Consider the following 22053-nt stretch of genomic DNA (forward strand, 5'->3'; position numbering starts at 1 on the left):
ATTCGTTAAATTTTTTTTGAAAAGGGTGTTAGTTGATAGGATTATAAAAGTCTTCGGTCCATTTATGTTGATTGATTGATTACAATATTTCTCTATTTAAAAAATAAAAAATTAATTTATTGCAGGTTGAATTTTTTTCTGTAAATTTATTATTGACTAATAAATTATATGCAAAAAATAAAATTTAATTGTTGAACACTTATTAAAATGAACAAATGAACTAATGGATGTACTAAAATTTGTTATGTTTTATGTATTTATAGAGGTATGGCTTTACTGTATTTGAAAATAATACATGAGAAATAAAAAAAATAAAAAGTAAATATTTACGTATGAATTATACTACATAAATCTAAAAAGTAATTAAATTTCAAATTTCTCAATTTATTAATTAGTATTCAAAATCACATCCGTGCCCAAACTCAAGGAGTAAAAAGGAGATTAAAAAAAAGACTTGTTGCCAATAAATCTTAATATTCGTTAATTAAAAAGTATATAAAAAAATATTTAGTAATACGGTATGACATTAATGGAAAGCAATGATGAGGAACGTGTTGGTTGGGTGCTTGGGTGAGTGATAGACAAATAGCCGTTGGGGCAACACCACGCCCATTTTCGTAAATAATTTTGACGCTGAAGGGCATTTGTTTTTCCCCTATATAAAAAAAGGCGATTCCTGAACGGCAAAGTTGCACCACAAGTCCACAACCTTTTATTCTCAAAACTGAAAACCACCGTTCCACGACTGGGACTTTTCCTATCCTCGGAAAGTGAAAGCGCTGTCCACCCTCACTCACACACACACACGCAGCCACCATAGCCATTTTTCCTATTTTTATTTTTAATGCATATTATTTTTTAGTTGTCTTGACACACATAAATAAACAAATATACTGAATAAATAAATAAAATTCCTTTCTTTTTTGAATAGAAATCCCAACCAAGCCAGCAGTTAAGTTTCGCGCACAAGAATCGAATCCAAGAGACAGAGTGTGTGAGAGAGAGAAAGAAGGAGATGGAACCGCCGTCGGCGACGGGAGATACCAACAAGATAGCGGTGAGGTCGTCGATTGTGGAGTCGATTAGGGGATGCGGCCTCTCCGGGATGCGGATTGACAAGGAAGACTTGAAGAAGCAACTTGCCATGCCGCAGTACCTCCGCTTCGCAATGCGTGACTCCATCCGCCTCCAGGACCCTGCCGCCGGCGAGTCCCGCTACCTCTCCCGCACCAACGACGACGACTCCTCCCCTCCCTCTTCTCCCATGGTCGTCTTTATCAATCCCAAAAGCGGTGGCCGCCACGGTCCCGCTCTCAAGGAGAGGCTCCAGCAACTCATCAGCGACGAACAGGTTCTTCTCTCTTCTTATTCTTCTCTTGCTTGCTTTTAGATGCTTCTCTGAATAAACCCGTCGGTGAACAGAGAAAATCATAGAGGGGGAAAAATCTGCTAAAAGTTGAAGATCTAGTAATAGAAGTACTGTTACAACTGAGACTGAATATGAGAAAGGAAGTTTCGTTTTCCATTTAGATTCCTTCATCATACTCTGTTGTGTTTTCGTTATTCGAGTTGCATCAATGAATTTTGTAGTGGTTAATTGATTCTTTCGATTTTCGCACCTGTTATCGTCTCTATAGTCCTGTTTGTGCTGCTGGTGTTTTTCCATGCATGATTGGTTGATGTTAGGTTGGTTCTATTTACATTGCAGGTTTTTGACCTATCAGATGTGAAGCCTCATGAGTTTGTACGGTATGGATTGGGTTGCCTGGAGATGTTGGCTGCTATTGGTGATACTTGTGCCAAAGAAACTCGTGAAAAAATCAGGGTTTTGGTATGTTGATAGGGATCTGTCTATAACAGGCGATATATTTCACATGGTTTAAATGCAGAGTGTATGATGACGTTGTTTTTTAGTTTTAATTTTCGGTGAACTGAATTAGTTGCATGAAGTGTTGCGACTATTTTTACCTCATAGTACCTGCTATAGTGCATGGCTCTCTTCTCACTATGCATACTTAATTCAGAAATTTGAGATATTATTCTAATTAGAGGAATTAGTGGTTCTTTTTTTTTCCTTCTGTATTAAAGCAGAAAAAAAATTCGTGTGATTTGCAAGAGATGTTTGGTTTTCAAATGGAAGATAAAATACAATGTGATTGTGTGATCTGGTGCTAGTCAGCCACCATGGCAATTGTGCATACCAAGTTTAGATATTAGTAAAATAGCAGTCACATAGGGTGGATCTCGATGATTGGGCAGGTTGCTGGAGGTGATGGTACTGTTGGCTGGGTATTAGGATGTCTCATAGAACTTCGCAATCAAGGTCGAGAGCCAGTTCCTCCCGTGGCTATCGTACCTCTTGGTACAGGAAATGACCTGTCTAGGAGTTTCCATTGGGTAAGCATTCATATGCTTGGAAATTATAGATTAATTGAATATTGGGTTTACTATGTTAATCAGTCTTTTGGATATTTATCAGGGTGGTTCATTTCCTTTTGCTTGGAAATCAGCTATTAAAAGAACTCTGCTCAAAGCTAGTATTGGACCAATTCATCGTTTGGATAGGTAAGCTGTAACTTTTTAAGCTCCGAGTTTCAAGTATGACATTATCATATTGTAGACTCTTTCAAGTAGTTCTCTGCAAATAAGTAATTTTATGAAGTGTGTCATAGTCTAATGCCTGGAGGTACTGGCCTGTGGGATTTATGTTCTGGCATTGCTATGATCGATTAGACTTGATTTGTAGTTTTGTACTTCTGTACTATATCAAGTTCTAGCTCATGTTATATGCACTTTGCATATTCTATCTTAAGATGGATGAACTAGAAAACATGCAGAAGTTTTTATTTTAAATGGAGAAATATTTATAGTTGGTTCTCTTTGCTATGAATTTCATATTTGAATTTGATTTATCTTTTTGTCCATTCAACACAGTTGGCGAGTTTCACTTTCAATGCCAGATGGCACACCTATGGACCCCCCACATTCTTTGAAACATACAGAAGATTTTACTATTGATCAGGTTTTGGCCGTGTTTTTGACACCATTCATTTATCTTAGCACCATGTTGCAAATTAGCTATGCTGCTTTTTGTAGTGGCAATGATACCTTGTGTACTAGGTAATTGGGTTGAAATGCATATGCTTCATGAATATTTAAGAAAGATAATATATTCTTTGGCAATGTAAGTTTTCATGATTAGATTATATGGTGTTTGTTTAGATGGCTTAACTAATATATCATGTTTTACTATACAATAATCATGAGATAGCTTTATAGCTTACTGTCCCTTTCATTAATATAAGTAGCCATTACAGGGTCTTTTTGGACGGTAGCTATGGTTGTTGTTGGTCCCTAAAATAGTTTCAAAAACATTATTTTCCCTCTAAAATTAATCTTTTATAGTTTCAGAACCAAAGTATGGTAGCTTCAGTGGTCACAGTGATATTGACCAAAAAAATTGTTTTCTGGCAAATAATTGGGTGAGGAACTGTTATGGTTTGTGCTTGAGGTATCTGAATAAGAAATCGTATGAATTGATCCATTATGGGATTAACTCTTATGTGTTCCTTTGGTACATTGCAACCGAAAAAGTAAGTGCAACGTTTAAAACTTCTGCAAATGAAATACTGTGGGGCACTTCATCTTGTGCAATTCAAGAAAAATAGAAAATTTAGCGAGGGTGGAACGATGGAAGAGATTGACATCAGTTTTTTATGGTCATTTTTTTCAGAATTCCCTTGTCAGTCCCGAATGTTTGTTTCCATTAAACTTGCTCTGATGAATATTTCTGATTTTTTATTCAGTTATTTCTTCTCATTACCCCTTTTATTAACATAACTTATTAATTTTTTCTCCCCTGACTTCTAATATGAGTGACGTATCTTGTCTCTGTAGGGCATGGAAATTGAGGGAGAACTGCCCGAGAAAATGACAAGTTATGAAGGCGTGTTCTACAATTACTTCAGCATAGGTACTTTAATCTGTTCAACAGCAGTATCATCTGCTGACTGAAATGAATATTTGTGGAGTTGGTGTCATACTATCATCATGTACATTTTAATTAATTAGGTAATAGTTACGATTAATCAATGAGATTTGAGAATCAAGTCACTTCATGAGTATTACTGTATGTTAATTGGAACATTATGTTGTAGCCAAACTACTCTCTGCATGGTACTCAGATATTCTAGATTACTTTGGTGTTACTACACATGGTACACATGCAATATATATTTGGCTTTTGGTCCTACAACTTTTTGTGCAATAATGCCATCAGAAGTTAAAGCAGGATGTGACCTCATCATTGGGGTTGTCACACTGAAGTGAAATGAAAATGTCTTACCTGTGGATGTTTTGCTTTTCATCATCCGTCTGCATGTGCATGATAAAGAAACCTAAAATGCTATAAATTTCTTGGGATAGGACGTTGATTTAGGATAGAAAGCATTTTAGATGCCTCAATTGAATATCTAATTTATATTTGTGAGAAATTTTAGAATGTCTTGTTATATTTTACAGGAATGGATGCCCAAGTGGCTTATGGCTTCCATCATCTACGTAATGAAAAACCTTACATTGCAAGTGGTCCAATAACAAACAAGGTATTAACTTTTGAGCTGTTGGATGCTCTTTCTAATTAAGTATTATTGATTGTACAATTTTTTTAGCAAGAAATTAGTAATCTATATCTTTTCTTTTTTCCCCATTTGTATGTTGATGTTAACAGTCCAATGGCTACTTTGACTTGTCAAAATGATATAACAGATTTTACTCCATAAAAGATTTTAGAACCTTTTTTCACTTTTTTGTTTTTTTCCTGGTTGCAGATCATATACTCTGGTTATAGTTGCACCCAGGGCTGGTTCTTCACACCTTGCACAACTGATCCAGGTTTAAGGCAAGATACACCAACTACAACAATTTTTTCTTCTGATAAATTTAAAAGAAAAAAAGAAAAATCATGCAACAGCTTTTAAATATGAAACAAATATTTCTTTAGATAAGAGAATGATTATTTTACTAGTACTAGAATTGTCTCTTCTTTTCTTTTTGTAAAACAAACTAGGGTTTGAGTTGCCAAAAGGTTTTCAACTCTCAGAGTTTGTCTGTGCTATAATGTTGTAATCTTGTGTTCTATCCACCAAAACTAAAGAAGAAATAAGATGTTAGATACTTGCAGTTGAACAGTCATTCCAGTCTTCTAGAGTTCCAGTATGGTCAGTTTGACTTAAAACTTCTGGGTCTTCATGAGACTTGTGTCTTTGGATTTATGATGTTTGGGTGTAGTGCATTTCTTTTTATGGAGTTCAAAACTGCTGGATGATAGAATATATTTTCACTGATATTTTGAGATAAACTTCGATGAAAAATATTATATACACCAAAGTTTGTCTCCAAGTGGTAAAAGAAATGTTTTCTTTGCCATGTAGCATTATGTAATGTCATCTAAGGTAGATTTGGAGAAAATTTTAACGGAGAGAACTGTGGTTAAAAGAGGATCTGGAACAATTAGTGGGCTAGAATTTGTTGGACTCCTCATATGTATGTTCCTCTTTGAATTGCACTTTTTTTAAATGTATGTTTTTGCTTTAAGTAAACTATTTGATATATGGATGTTTCCTTAAATCCTTACGTCAGGGGTCTTAAAAACATTCTGCGGATGCATATCAGAAAGGTCAATTGCTCGGAGTGGGAGCAGGTTCCGATCCCTTCAAGGTGCATTTCTTCATATCCATACCTGTAGTATAATTTTTGCTAGTGCTTCCGAAATATTTTGAAATATCGTTGTGTTTCACCACATTTTAGTTGTTGCTACTCTGCATTTTTCCTCGTCGAAGTTCTGAACTCCCGTTTCAATTCATAGAATTCTAAATTATTTGAAGTACCAATCTCTCTTTGTAGTTTTTGGTTTGTTCATTTTGCATGATAAGGTTACATTATTTCCTTTCAGTGTAAGAGCAATAGTTGCCCTAAATCTTCATAGCTATGGAAGTGGAAGAGACCCATGGGGTAAACTCAAACCAGAATATTTGGAAAAGGTATTGTATTTGTGTTGCCTGGCACCTTAATATAAGGTTAAGTCATTAGGGTGTACAAATTTACATTGTCTCTTAGCCTTGTCATTGTTAGCAATGTGAATAATTCCTCCCTTACCACCACAAAAACAAGGGAAAAAAATCCCATCATATAAACCCATCTGATATTTTCATTTCCTGTACTTTGGTGATTATGTGTCAACACTCAACAGTGCTGTTCTGACCCATGTCTTAATATAAGCTTAATGAGAATGTTACTTGTGTTTTTTCAAAATTTAAGGGTCTTTTTCTTAAAAGGGCTTTTTTGTTGTTCTTCTAGAGAGGCTTTGTTGAAGCTGACGTTGCTGATGGCCTTTTGGAAATATTTGGTTTAAAGCAAGGGTGGCATGCATCATTTGTCATGGTTGAATTGATCTCTGCAAAGCACATTGCTCAGGTATTGCTATTTATTAATTCTTTCATGGTGAAGTTCAGGGGTACACCCGAATGCAAATGTGGGCAGACCACTATGTTGCGATTCTGAAAACCTCATGTTATGTTGCATTTGTGTTGACCTGACCACCTTCAGTTTCGTCTTGTACATTGCTAATAAAATATGTCAACCTGTTGATTTCTTTTCTTCCTTTGTTTTTGTTGTTGTTGATTTTTTTTTTTCAGGCAGCGGCTATTCGATTGGAAGTAAGAGGTGGGGAGTGGAAGAATTCCTATATGCAGATGGATGGAGAACCCTGGAAGCAGCCATTGAGCAGGGACTTCTCAACAGTCGTGGAAATAAAGAGAGAGCCTTTTCAGTCACTTATGGTCAGTGGTGAGTAACTATTCGATGTTTTAATGTTCCACTGCGGCAAGGATTCATGCTAGGATTGTGTATAACCATAGGTATTGGCTTGGTTCTCCATTACCCGGAAAATGTAAAATCGATGTTGTAAAAATCTTCCTCTTTGTTTCTTAAGAAATATAGTTTATTCATTAGTGTGGAGGAGAGTAGTTCTTTGGTAGTTTCCATTGCTGGGATTCATGTAAGACGTGTTATTATGTGCAAATCTTGGGCGATGGCACGCCATTATCTTGGTATGTATCAAAAGAGTTCTTTGACCGTGCGTATCACTTACATAATTGAAATATATACAATTACTCGATCATCAATACGTAGCTATAGCTTCTCATATTTTCGAATCTCGGCTTCTAAATATGAGTTATTCAATCCTTGGACCTTGTAGCATGTGCATTTTCGTATATGTAAAATAACCCTTTTATGACCAACTTGGGTTGGTCGAGTGGTCAGTTCACTCGTCGGCTTAAGCAAGTGTTATAGAGCCCAGATTCGCTTTTCTCTTCACAAATTTATTATGCTATAAAGTTTAATTTTATTTTCTATTTTTTTATCATTGCTTTTAATGTGGAAAAAAAAGAGTAAATAAGAGATCTGTACATAAAATTAGTACATATATAATATGGTTACGTGTATTTATGGTGTGTTTTGTGAAAAGATATGATAACATGCTCGCTGTCATTGTGCCCACACTTCTAATATGAAGAAATCGCTTGTACCATTGGAAATTGGAATTAACTGGTGCAAGGTTATAAAAGCTGAATAATTAATTATGATTTTGTACATTCATTTAAATTTATTAAAAATATAAATACTCTTAATCTATGTGTAGTAATCATAATTGGGCATTTAGATAGGATTAAAAGAACTAAATATGATGGATAATCTTGTGAGGCTTTCACTTTGTTTTATCATTATAATATTAACTGTTTTGTCAAAGAACTTTTTTTACCAATAAAAAAATAGTAATTAAGTATTACTTGAAAAAGTTGGTTTTCAATTATTATCTCAATAGTAAATAGTAAATGAATTTAATTTTTATGTACTATGCCAGACTGCGTTTGTTTCTAAGAAGAGGATAAGATAAGACAATTAGAACAAGACAAAAAAGAGAGATACAAAATTTTTTGTTCTTATATTTTGTTTGGTGATAAACTAGAATAAATTATAAAAATCTAATTTATTCTCTTTTTTTTTCATTTAAAAAATTTGAGTAGAAAAATATAATAATAAAAAGATATAATTATAAAAAATTAACAAGAATAATAAAAGAAAAAATAAAAAATAAGTTGTGTCTTTTGTTAGTATATTTGTGTTCTTTCTGTCAAGATGGACACAAAATACACTAATTCAGTGTCTCTGAATACAATGTCTAATGTCTCTGTCCATGTCTCATCTGTCAGACACAATTTTGTGTCTCTGTGTCCCTATCTCAATGTCCCGGAAAAGAACTTTACATAAATATTTAAATACATGAATTTGACTAAATGACGGTGTAAATGAAACTTATAGTATATCGTAAACATATCTATCATAATTACGTTAAAAATAAACAAAGGTGTCTCTATTGTCCCGTAACTTAATTATATTCAAGTTTTACACGATGATATATATATGATATAACCACTACTTGAAATATATAATACACATGATAAACTCCTCAATAATCTAATACTTTTCTGTTCTTTCACCATTCACAGAGCTGGTTGTCAAATAAAGAGTGACATAAAAAGAACTTCGCCTATGATTAAGTTAATACTTAATATACCATCTATACAACTGTGTCTAGAGCAAGATTAGACTTTGGAAACCTTGATGGACTTTCAGGAATGCTATTTGGTTCACTGATAGAACATATTTTATTCCCTTGCTTTGTAGAAACATCCATAGATTGTTTAGATTTTGCCCAACTAGGAGACATTAGAAGAAACTTTTGACTGTAGACTTTGGCTAGTGTTACGGGTTTTCTCCAGATGTTGCTTTCAGAAACCACCAAAGCTAAAAATGTGGCAATTCCTGTGATGATGAACAAGCCCGCAAAACTCTGTGAGTTAAGGCTAGGAGTACTATCTGATGATGTTGACGTTGATAACTGGTAAGAATCATCTTCGAAATCATAGTTACTGCTTCCAAAATACTTCATCTCAATCGGTTGCATAAAACTGTCATTCTGGGTAACGTTCAATATAGCTCTTGAAAAGTAAGATGTTAAGTTGGAGTTAATTGGAAACGCCTGAAAAAGAAAACACACATAGCAAAGCATGCAAAAAATGTGTCACAACTCAGAAACGAAATACACGTGCCTATAAAGTTGTTGATGGAAAGAGAAGAGAGAAAAAATGGAGATTAATTTACATACAAAGCCAAGCCCATCAGTACGATAGTGAGGCCCAACCATGTTATACTTGGAACCATATTTTTTGAGGAACATCTTGATGTATGGTATCTCCTCAAATATAACATCAACGCCGCCTTTTGGAGTTCCTTTGTCTAAAGCTTTCTGATAATCTTCCATTTTTGTCAGATTCTTTAGCCTTGATCTATCGAACTTGAATTTGTCAACCAGAACCTCAGATAGATAGGAATCCGTTGGGTACCCTATGTTGCTACCACCTGTTCTCAAATCATCAACACTTGGATAGCTTTGCTGCAATTGGTCCACGGTCAACATGGATGACAAGTTTGCCGTGTAGCTTTGCATCAACACAAATCCCAATATCAACCATACCACCAATACAAACTTGGAGCAATTCTTGCCTACTGATTCTCCTGCTCCAATATGTGAAATCAGTTCAATTTTTATTGTGTAGAATGAATTTTAAAAGAAGAATCTAATTTGAGAAAAACTCAAAACAGTCCTGACAATTATCTCGAAAGACAGCGAAGTCTCTGTGCTAAAAAAAAGTCAATGTTTTTTTTGGCATAGGGAGTCAGTGGCCGAATTGGATGTTTTTTTTTTTTTTAGGGGCATCGTTGTTCTTTCGAGGTAATTGTTAGGGACCGAATAGATATTCACTCATTTAATTTTGATGCACCTAAACTCTAATGAATTTTAAGAGAAAACTACTAAAATATAATTACTCTGAGGAAGGAAGAGTTGATCAATTGGAAGCCATAATATTGATATCCCTTTGAGTTGTTGGGGAGGTGGAGAACCATGTGCAGATTCTTCTTCATGACTATTATTATTATTATGAATGTTACGACGTTCCATGAATCGTATTGCAGCTCCTATAAAAGCACATACTAGAATGATGGACAACCATAGATCCCAACTAAATGGCCGCAGAAATATCCACATGTTTAGACCGCGGCCGCCATATCCAACTCGCACCAGCATCCTCACACCTGACTCTGCATATGGTAACGTGAAATCCACATACCTTGTTCTCTCAGCTACAATTGATACGTCTCCCACCACCGCATCATACTTTAATTCATTTACATTAATAAACAAAACTAATAAGATTATTTTCTCAGGTGCAATTTATCTTTACGTGAAATTATTAGTTGAAAACTGATAATTCTCAACTAATAACTTCACATAAAAGATAATTATACGTGAATTTTTTTTTATTTTTTTTATAGCTAGTAACCATTACTAACCTGGTGTTTAAAAACCTGTTGAACAAGCTTGTCATAAGAGCCAGCACTTTGTCCTGTTTCATTTTTGATGAATGGTCGAAAATCGTAAGAGACATTGAAATGGGAGTAGCGTTTGATATAGTCAACCGTGGCAGAAAAGATATCAATGGAGTAGCCACTGACGTGGACCAATTGGAGTGTTGTAGGATCCAGCTTGGCTTCCACGAATTCAGTGAAACCAGTTTTAAAGGGTATCCCAATGATCAATTTCTTTCCTCCTAGGAGTGGTAGTGGTTGAACAGAAGAGTCAACACTTTCAAACTCAGCAACTGTTATTATGACCATAAGATACCAAGATTGAATAATAATGCAGGCAAAGTAATTTATCTTTCCCATGTTTAGAGTGAGAAATGTGTATGGACACTATGGCCTTGGTTACGTCTTGCTTATTATATAGTATCAATATGGTACGGTATATTACATTACTAAAAAACACAATAAGCATTACAAAGAAATTACTCATACACATTTGTGACCGGGACAAGATTCGTGTACTGCTGACCCCACATCGAATATCCCAGTGCGTATCGTATGCGTTAAGGTTTCTAAAAGGAAAAGTATGAGGAGCCAATGGAATATTTGTATAATGGAAGTTTAGAGAGTATTAGAGATATAATCATTAGTGTTACCTTTTCTCATCAGTTGAAATTTTTTGGATGAGTGGTATCATGCATGGTATTAGAGATCTAGATCCGAAAGGTCAAACCTTGATGAACTCCAAAATCAGTTTAAATTTTTAGGAAGATGTTTATTATCGCTAGTACTCGGATGATTATTCTAGATAGTATGAAAGATGTTCATTTTGTAACTCAATAGCCTATTGTGATAATTAATTAAGTCAACTTGCACATTATATTTACTGCCTTAGTAAAAAGCTAGAAGAAGATACTATAATTGCATGTCAATTAGCTTTATAACTCATGTTGAAAAGTCAACAATAATTATCGACTAGCACAGCAAATTACATTTACCGCCACTTAGCGTTGTTTTTTTATTTTTTCTCTGAGACTTAATGTTGTTTGTTAGTTATTAATATTTAATAGACGAGTTGATTATTTACTTATTTAGCCATTAGTAACCTATAAATCTTTTCACCGCCATTACTAGCTACCACGCACCTTCTTTAATTTTTTTTTCTCCGCAAGACATTGGTTGTAATTAATAAATTTAGAGAACTAATAAAAAATAGTTAAGAGGTCTGCTACAAGTCTTTTTACCTTACAAGTCTTACAAGTTGGCACAAGTCTAACAGAAAACACGCATCACACTTCCACATTTAAGAGTAAATAAATGCACGTTATTCAACCACTTCTTGTTTCCAAAGCGCGCTACTCACCATGCATTATAAATGATTCTTCTTCTTCTTCCGTGAAAACGAGTTTCTTACTAAATTTGAAGATAATGAAACTTCAGAAATACACTCAAACGATTACAGAAATACACTCAAACGATTACCAAAATACATCCAAAGGATTACAGAAATACACCCAAACAGTTACAGAAATTCACCCAAAGGATTACAAAAACTACACCCAAAGGATTTAAGAAATACACCCAAAATTCGTTGAAGTACACCTTATGCATAATTCATAACTCTTTCTCTTTCTCCTCCTCATCTTCTGCTACTTCTTCTTCTTCAAAAACGATTTCAGAGTTTGATGTCAAAAAATAATGGAAATCGATAATAACGAAGAAAGAAAACAGAGAGAAAAGCACGTAAATGAAAAAGGAGAAAGAGAAGGTAAAAAATGAAATAAAATAAGAAGAAGAAGAAGAGAAAGATGAACGTGCAGCAAGAAGAAGAAGAAGGTGCAGTAAAAACGTGCAGTAACGGTTAAAGAATGAGAAAGAGAAGGCAAGAAACGAAAAGAAAAGAAAAAGAAGAAGAGGAAGAGAAAGAAGAACGTGCAGCAAGAAGAAGAAGAAGGTGCAGTGAAAACGTGCAGTAATGATTGAAGAAAGAGAAAGAGAAGTCAAGAAACGAAAGAAAAGAAAAAGAAGAAGAAGAGGAGAAAGAAGAACATACGCAAAAAGAAAAAAATGTGCACTTATAAAGACTTTATAAAAAAACGCTTATATGCGGAGAATTTCTAATGGAAAAGTATATGGAACCAAAAGGTTACCGGCCAAAAACTAAACAAAATCACATTAATTTATATTAATAATTAATTTTAAATTTTTTAAATTCAAAATTTAAAATTGATTAAGTAAACCTAATTAAAACCTATAAAAACCTTCCTCTTTTCTCTCACATTAACCTACCCACCTCCAACAATCACACACAGACCCCTCTCTTTCTCTCACCGTCAGACCTTCTCCGCCTCCCCACCGCGACCCACTCCTCTTTTATCACCGACATCTGATTCGTCGGATTCGCCACCGTCGACAAGAATCCATACTCAACACGTGGATTAGACAAGTTTTGGAAACTTCTAGCTGAACTCGATGAGAGAAGGAAGAAGGTTTATTCCAAGTCGTTCGATTTGCGTATTCCAACAATGATGATTTCGTCCCCATCGTTATTATGATATTGATTTTGGTGTTCTTGACGGTGTTTGGTAGATCGGTGGCGACACTTTGTACGTGTGTTTTGTGGTATGTAATTCTAGTGATGAGTGATACCTCTTTTTCTTCTTCTTCAAGTTCAAAGCCAATAAGAAAAACTGTGAGGAATACAAATAAAAAGGAATATGTGAGAGGGTTGAGTGAAAAGAAGATGGTGGTGATGAACGAGGGTTTAAATTCTCCATCAAAGGACAATGGTTCATCGAAACAAGGCACGGTAGCAGCATCGTCAAGATGTTACTCTTTGCGTTTTGGGATATTATGTGCCGTTTTGATGATTAAAGAGACGGTAAATTACATAATTACAGAAATAAAAAAAAAACATTCATTTAATATGAAAAAAAAACATCCTAATACTTAACAAAAGAAACATCCAATTATATTTTAGTAAAAATAATTAAATATCTATAAAACTTAAAAAAAATGAAATTCTTAAAGAAATAGAGATATTCACATTTGCAATACAAAAAAAATTCGAAAAATATATAAAAGAACATCCATTTAGTATAAAAAAAAAATATTCTGATATTTAGCAGAAGAAACATCCATATTTATTAACTCGTAGAGATTTTGAATTCACCAAAAGTATTTTGGCTGATTTTTGGCTAATACCCTTTTGTTCCTAGCATTGCTCATTTCTAATTAGTTAATATTCACTCAATATATTGGATATGTAATGTAAGTTCCTGCCTCAACAATTAAGGTTATTGTAGTGTGCTGACTGCTGACCATTTCCTCATCACATAGGGAGATTTGTTCAACCGCTAATTGTTTGAACACTTGTGAAGTTTATTCCGAGCAGGCTGTCAACAGTTTTATTTTCTACAAGTCAATGCATTATATATAAAACTAAAAAATACTCAAGAATTTATCTAAATTTATTATTTTTTATCATTATTTTTAAATATTAACTTAATTCTTTTAATTTAATAATTTAACAACGTAGAGACACCTAAAAAAAAATAATTTAACAACGTATTTTTAACTATATTTTTAAATATTAATAATTAATTATTAACAAAAAATAATAAATTTTGCTCACTGTCTAGTATTCTTTCTATATTTTACTAACGTTAATTTTCTTTAATTTGTCAATGAATAATAGCTCAAATGGCATAGTCTCCCCATACTCAATTAAGAGGTTGCGAGTTCCTTTAATTTGCTTGACTCAACAGCGCCGTTATCCTAACAACCAACAAGGTCATTTCTTATATTTGAACTGAGAATCAAAACAACGTAGTCAATGCATGTAATATATAATCAGGTTGATGATCGTAATTTGAATTTTAAACTAAAGTTTCCTAATCGAGAATATAGGTATATTCTTGTCACATAGAATGAATATCTTGAGAAAAGCCTAATGGTTAAATTAAATCTACCTATTTAGTTAAGAGAAAAGAAATAAGAAATATATTACTAATTTAAGTTTCTTTTGTACGTTTGTCTCCTCATTACATACATCAACGGCAATGGCTTAGCCGCTTTGGAATACGGTTATGGTGTCTAAAAATATTTGTCTAATTTATTAAAAAAAATTAAAAGTTAATATTTAATTTTAAAAATATAAAAATAAATAATTATTAAATATTTAAAGATTATCATAAAAAATAAATTAGACAAAAATTAAGAATTAAATTATAGGCACCATAAAATTTAATTTCTGAGTGTTCTCATGGCCAGAATAAAATAAGAGTAGTGCTAAGAAGTCAATGGCCTAAGTGTATAATGTGTACAATGGGCTAAATCTTTGGTTTATGAATTAAATGAACATCACCTATACTATGCAGAATAAGCATCCAGATTCCAGGGATAACCATCCGGATACCAGGAATAATAAACATCACATGTTATAAAAAGCTAATTTTGGGTTCACCAAGGTTCGAACCCTTGACCTTCCGGATCTAGAATTCTTATACCATGTCCCGAAACCACTCATCCCAAAAACATAACTTGAGAAGATAATGTAACACTAATAATAATATCTCTAATACTTTCCAAACCTTCATTGTACACATTGTACGCTTAGCTCATTGGCTCCCTATACTTTCTCATAAAATAAACAAAATAATGTGGATTCCATCAATCCATTGTTCAAGTTTATGCATAAAACAACAAGGAGTACGTACGTTATTATGGCTCTATGTGACAAAAGATAAGAAAACGCGTATTCTGGAGAAACGCGTGTACGATTTCTTGAAAGAATGAATAGTGCCAAATAAGCTTTCAAATATTGGAATGCGTCTGGCTAGGAAAAAAAAATCAAAGAATCTTTCAAAATAAAGAGAAAATTATTATTGTTTTGTTTGCTCTTTTAGTTGTGTTGAGCTCCTTATTTTAAAAAAAATAAATAGTGGAGAACTTTCTTCATATCTATAACGAGAACTAAGTTTCTTCAATTCCTTAGCTTCCAATGGAGTCAAAGTTTTCAAGCCTAGCTAATTATTCTGATTATGTATAACGTTCATAACTTCATATATAAAGCGAGTCTTTATCGACTTTTCGACGAAAAAGGGAGTGGAAAACCATGGTGGAAGAAATTAAAATAATCAAACCAACTGGATCTAGTCATTTTCACTTAACTAGGCCAATTGAGAATATTCTTACACATTCAAATCATATCAAATTAAACCGTATTTTTTAAAAAGAAAAAAAAAATAGAAATCAACTTTTTTTCAATTAACAATTAGTTAGTATAGTTTTTAAATTTTTAAATCTTGATTCATCTATTACAGGTAGTTGATTGTTAGTTAGTTAAAGAAATATTGAATTCTTAGCAAAACGACTCTAAAGAGATAGATATATGAGATTTCACTAAATATACTGAATATTGATTTACTAAATTAATTAAATTATGTATCATTTTTAAACTTTTTTTTACTTATGTTCTGTACATAATGTCAAGCATAAAAGAAAAGTTAAAAAAAAAAAATCATTTTAAGATTCATCAGCAAAGCTATTTTGAGAAACAATTTTATAATCAATTTTAATTTTGAGTTTTTTAATTACCCTCCAAATTAATTACTAAAATAAATTAGTATTTGAATTAATATATGATGGTAATCAGTGGCCAAGAAAAGAGAGGGTTGAATCTTAGCTCTTTTTTGCTCAATATTAATTTCTACTTTTTCAAAGGAACTTCAGGAGATATTTTTGTTTTTGTCTCATAACAAGTCAAGAGACATTTTTTTTTGTTTCGTAACGGGTTATGAGATATTTTTTATTTTTGTCTCCAACGCAACAAAAACAGAATAAGAGTAAAAGAGAAAGAGAGAATCACACCCAAATGTATCCTGATTCAACTATAATCCAGTCTCCATCACAACAGTGACGAAATTTCAGTATAATCATTAGATTACAAACATCAATTCTTCCCTAGAATCTACCCAATTCTATTTGAGACAAATCCATATTTTATCCCCAAATCTGAATTTGACTTGGACTCTTACCAAGCTTTCAACCGCAAAGTACTAACCCAACTTACAAGGGAATTTCCACAGGATCATGAAACACAACATACAGATGTACAAAGAAACTCTGAGACATCTATGACTTTTTCTTTAATTTTTCTCTCTGCATTTTTCCTCTCACTGGCTTTTTCTTATAAACCTCACCATGTTTGTCTTTTACCATGAGACTCAGACAGACAAAACTAAAGAAAAGAAAACAAAATGAAACTCATTGAAGGAGAAGAACTTTGTTAGCTTAGGGTAGCTATGAGAACTCTGTGCTTTTTCTTCTTGATCTCAACCCTTGGCCGTTCACCCTTATTATAGAAGGGGAGGCTTTCAAGGTTGAAACCGGTTCAACCAAGCACCTTCTTCTCCAACCCAGAGACAACAGCGGTTCGGACAGAGAGACGAGAGAGGAAAAGCCAAAATCAAACCAACATGCATGTACCTCTCTCAACCCTTCTCATCAAGTTCCTTCACTCTAAGCCCTTAATCTTGACTTTGGCTCCAAGAAAGAACTCGGACCCTTGATGAACCTCTGACCTTGGACAGCTCCTTGCTTTCCATTTCTGCTTCTTCCTATGTGTAGCTCGGCGGCTACCTTCTTTCTCTGATGAACAAAAATGGAAGTGAGCTTTTGCAACTGAGATCTTTCTCTCTAATAGAGGTGGATTGCTTCTATTTTTGACAAGGAAAATCTTGAAACTCTTCTTCAAAATCTTGCCTTCAATGACAAAGATCTAGCCATGCTTCGAATCTTCTTTTTTCAAAAGCCATCGTCAACCTAGCCTTTTCTTCTTTCATAACTTCACTGTTACTTTCTTTAATAACTTGTATTTTCTTTTTTTTTTTTTTATTGAAGTGACCGAATGAAAAGAAATAGAAGAGACAAAGTTTTCAATGTACAATTAAATGAAATTGAATTGTGAGTTTTAGTTACCAAGAAAAGAAATCAATTAAAATGTAATTTGAATTCCATTAACCAATAGAGTAGGTAACCGAAGAGTGCATCATCAAATTGGACCTCTTTTGTTTTGTGATCACCGTATGACTTTCTTGGATCACTTTCTTCATCATTTTATTTTATCAAACTGGGCTTGAGATTTGAGCTTATCTCCTATTCAAGTTTCAGCAACTTGAGTGATCTGATTTGACACAAAACAAATTAATTCATTTATCAATTTGGGTTTATATAACTTTGGCCCAATAAAAAACTCTTTTTATTTCTTGCATACTAACACACACATCAACCAAACAATTTGAAACAAATAATGATTTAACAATTTTCTAATTAATATTTTAATAATGTTTGATTATCATAATAATTCAAGTTTTTCAAACTCAACAATATTAGTTACTTTTTTAATATATCTCTAAACAACATTTAAAAAACTAGTATATAAATTTTGATATAAATAGTCACCAGAGTTTGAATACTATTGTTAATAAGTATACAAAAATTTTAGAAAGTCAACAATGTTTTGCGAATAGTTAATTAACATATCAAACTTTGGATATTTTATCAGTTTTTACATATAATATACATCAGTAAAATTTACATAAACCTACATCAATCAAATATAGTACTTGTACACAACACACATTGAAAACAAAATGTAAATATATAAATCATTATATTTTACAAAAATGGTTGGTCATGTAACTAGACTTAATTTTGCAATTAACCAAGGAGTGATGGAATGTATGCAGTAATGTTAAACGGATTCCGTTGTATGTGTTGAAGAATCTGTTAAAAATAAATTTGATGGTTAGAATTCAAGAATGAATAGAAACCATAGTTTGAATAAATTATCTATATTTAGTTTTAATTTAAACCATTTGTTTATTAGAATGTATTAAATTTAGGTGTCAAAGAAATGTATAAATACGTATGTAATAATCATTTTAAAATAACAACACACAAATACATTCAATACATACATTCCTCTTAATTTTATATTCTTCGTGTGTGTGCCTTGTTCTTTTATTTTTCAACAAAGTGGTATCAGAGCCACTTATAAAATGTCTTCGTCAAAAGGAACTACCTTATCTTTTCAATACCCACAATTATCTAAGCTCAACTATGACAATTAGGCAGCCCGAATGAAAGCAATTCTCGGTGCTCAAGGAGTGTGGGAGATGGTTGAGAAAGGTTATGTAGAACCAGAAAATGTGGAGAAGCTAACAGAAGCTCAGAAGGAAGAATTAGAAAATAAAAGAAAGAAAGATCAATGTGCACTTACTATCATTCATCAAGACTTGAATGATGATATGTTTGAGAAAATTGCTGATATAACCAACGCAAAGAAAGCTTGGGATACTCTTCAAAATTCCGTCATAGGAGTTGAAAAGGTGAAGAAGGTTTGTCTTCAAACTCTAAGGGCTGAGTTTGAGTCTCTAATGATGAAAGAGACTGAATCCATTTCGGATTATTTCACCAAAGTTTTGACAGTAGTACACCAAATGAAAAGGCTTGGAGAAAAATTAGAAGATGTTCGTGTTGTTGAAAAAATCCTTCGTTCTCTAAACTCAAAATTTAACCATGTGGTGGTAGCCATTGAGGAGTCTAAAGACTTGGATACTATGTCCATTGATAAGTTGAATGGTTCCTTACGGACCCATGAAGAAAGAATGGATAAAGGCAAGCAAGAACGTGTGGAGCATGTCTTGTAGGCAAAATTTTCGTGGAATGCTAGAGGAGAAACCAACGAAAATGGAAGACAAGGACGAGGTCGAGGCCATGGACGAGGACGAGGACGTGGTTACGGAAGAGGAAGAGATGAGAAAAATTATTCTCAAGAGAAAAGAAATCAAAATTTTTCTCGAGGTCGTGGAAGAGGAAGAACAGTTGACAAAAGACACATTGAATGCTATTCATGTGGAAAGGATGGACATTATTCTTGGGAGTGTCAGACATCCAAAGAAGAAGAAAATAAACTTGTTGTGCACAGTGAAGATGTTGAAGAACCAACATTATTCCTTACGCTCAAGGAAGATCAAAATTCTGAAGATAGTACGTGGTATCTTGACAATGGAGCTAGCAACCATATGACAGGTGATAGGAGTAAATTTGTAGCACTCGACACCAACGTAAAAGGACACGTACGTTTTGGCGATGAATCAAAAGTAGAGATTAATGGCAAAGGGACGATTCTATTCGAGCTGAAGAATGGAAGTCATAAGATTCTTTCTAATGTTTATTACATCCCAAAGATGAAGAATAATATCTTGAGTATTGGGCAACTTATGGAGAATGGTTGCAAGATAGTCATGGAAGATCGCTATCTTTGGCTTAGAGATAAAAATGGAAATCTTATTGCTAAGGTTTCTATGACAAGAAATCGTATGTTTTTGTTAAACATGAGAAGCGGTGGAGCTATATGTTTGAAGTCATGTATTGAAGATCCACCATGAATTTGGCATATGAGATATGGACATTTAAATTTTGGTGGGCTCAAAGAATTGGGAACAAAGAAGATGGTTAAAGGAATTCCAACAATTGATCATCCTCATCAGTTATGTGAAGCTTGCTTACTTGGAAAACATTCAAGAAAGAGTTTTCCAAAGCAGTCCAAATCAAGAGCTACCAAGCCACTTCAACTTATCCACGTGGATGTTTGTGGACCTATCAAGCCTTTGTCACTTGGTAAGAGCGCCTATTTTTTGCTTTTCATTGATGATTATTCAAGAAAAACATGGGTTTATTTCTTGAAGCAAAAGAGCGAAGCATTTGAAGCATTCAAGAAGTTTAAAGCCCTCGTTGAAAAAGAATGTGGCTATGATATAAAAGCTCTTAGAACTGACAGAGGTGGAGAATTCACTTCAAATAAATTTAAGATGTTTTGTGAAAATCATGGTATTCGACGTCCCCTAACTGTTCCTAGATCGCCTCAACAAAATGGAGTTGCTGAAAGAAAGAATAGGACAATTCTAAATATGGCAAGAACGATGTTAAAAAGTAAGTCATTACCAAAAGAGTTATGGGGAGAAGCAGTTGCATGTGCGGTTTATCTCTCAAACCGCTCACCTACCAAGAGTTTGAGAGATATAACACCTCAAGAAGCATGGAGTGGTTTGAAGCCTAATGTATCACATTTAAGGGTATTTGGATCTATTGCATATGTCCAAATTCCTGAACAAGAAAGATCGAAACTTGATGATAGGAGCCAAAAGCTTGTATTTATTGGTTATGAGGAGAATACTAAAGGCTACAAGTTCTTCAATCCCATCAATAATAAAGTAATAATAAGCAGAGATGTTGAGTTTGAAGAAAATGCAAAGTGGGACCGGAGTACACAAAATGAAGTCACTTATGATTTTCTGCCTTACTTTGAGGAAAAAGAAGCCCCGATGCAAGAAGTACAAAGCGAAATCGATCCTTCAACACCAGCCTTAACCCCACTAGCATCATCATCGTCATCTCCATCCTCTAGTTCAAGCGAAGGCCCTCACAGATATCGAAGTCTTCCTGATCTCTATAAGCAAACAGAAATACTAGAGGATGAAAATTTATTGTGTTTACTCTCCAATGATGAGCCTTTAAGTTTTAAAGAAGCTATCAAAGATGAGAAATGGATACAAGCTATGGAAGAAGAAATTCAAGCAATTGAGAAGAACAACACTTGGAAACTTGCATCACTTCCAAGTGGTCATCAGACTATCGGAGTCAAATGGGTTTATAGAGTTAAGAAAAACTCTAAAGGTGATGTAGAAAGGTATAAGGCAAGACTCGTTGCAAAAGGGTATAAACAAAAACAAGGAATAGATTATGATGAGGTGTTTGCTCCAGTTGCTCGCTTGGAGACGATAAGGCTATTGTTGTCACTTGCAGCACAGAACAACTGGAAAATTCATCAAATGGATGTGAAGTCTGCTTTTTTGAACGGTAATCTTCTGGAAGAAGTTTATATTGAACAACCTTTGGGTTTTGTTGTTAAGGGTTGTGAAGATAAGGTGTTAAGGCTTAAAAAGGCCTTATATGGACTAAAGCAAGCTCCAAGAACTTGGAATGATCATCTTGATACGTATTTTCAAGATAATGGTTTCACTAGGTGTATTCATGAATATGCACTCTATGTGAAATAGGAAAAAAAAAATTTGTTATTTGTTTGTGTCTATGTGAATGATCTTATATTCACAGGAAATAATCAAATAATGTTTGAAGAATTTAAGAAAGTAATGGCTCAAGAATTTGAGATGAGTGATATGGGACTAATGTCTTATTATCTGGGAATTGAAGTGAAACAAATGGAGGATGGAATTTTCATCTCACAAGAGGCTTATGCAAGAGAGCTATTGAAGAAACTCAACATGCTAGGTTGCAATCCTACCAATACACCTATGGAGTGTGGAGTCAAACTTTCCAAAGAGGAAGAAGGAGTAAGAAAAGTTGATCAAACATTATTCAGAAGTCTCGTTGGGAGTCTAAGGTATTTGACCTGTACCAGACCTGGCATTTTATTTTCAGTTTGGTTAGTTAGTCGTTATATGAAAAATCCAATAGAAACCCACATGAAGGCAGCCA

At 33.7% G+C, this 22053-nt stretch overlaps 3 protein-coding genes across 3 annotated transcripts; 2 read left to right on the forward strand and 1 right to left on the reverse strand.

Annotated features, from left to right (window-relative positions):
* Positions 1-617: 617 nt before the first annotated feature.
* Positions 618-7184, forward strand: DGK4 (diacylglycerol kinase 4). Its single transcript, XM_016345308.3, has 12 exons — positions 618-1351; positions 1709-1831; positions 2260-2397; positions 2480-2565; positions 2935-3022; positions 3898-3973; positions 4522-4604; positions 4830-4900; positions 5641-5718; positions 5954-6041; positions 6358-6474; positions 6696-7184. The coding sequence occupies exons 1-12, from the start codon at positions 1016-1018 to the stop codon at positions 6852-6854; spliced, it is 1443 nt and encodes a 480-aa protein (XP_016200794.1). The 5' UTR covers positions 618-1015; the 3' UTR covers positions 6855-7184.
* Positions 7185-8419: 1235 nt separating this feature from the next.
* LOC107641909 (glutamate receptor 2.7-like) lies at positions 8420-10863 on the reverse strand. Its single transcript, XM_016345302.3, has 4 exons — positions 10477-10863; positions 9952-10300; positions 9230-9639; positions 8420-9103 (listed from the first exon to the last, which is right to left on the reverse strand). Exons 1-4 carry the CDS (start codon positions 10849-10851, stop codon positions 8642-8644), a joined length of 1596 nt encoding a protein of 531 aa, XP_016200788.1. The 5' UTR covers positions 10852-10863; the 3' UTR covers positions 8420-8641.
* A 7769-nt stretch (positions 10864-18632) lies between these two features.
* Positions 18633-19202, forward strand: LOC107615599 (uncharacterized). The gene has a single exon (XM_016317652.1). The coding sequence runs from the start codon at positions 18633-18635 to the stop codon at positions 19200-19202; it is 570 nt and encodes a 189-aa protein (XP_016173138.1).
* Positions 19203-22053: the final 2851 nt, after the last annotated feature.

The sequence above is a fragment of the Arachis ipaensis genome, chromosome B1 (assembly GCF_059453495.1).
Source record: "Arachis ipaensis isolate K30076 ecotype BB chromosome B1, ASM5945349v1, whole genome shotgun sequence".
Lineage (NCBI taxonomy): Eukaryota > Viridiplantae > Streptophyta > Magnoliopsida > Fabales > Fabaceae > Arachis > Arachis ipaensis.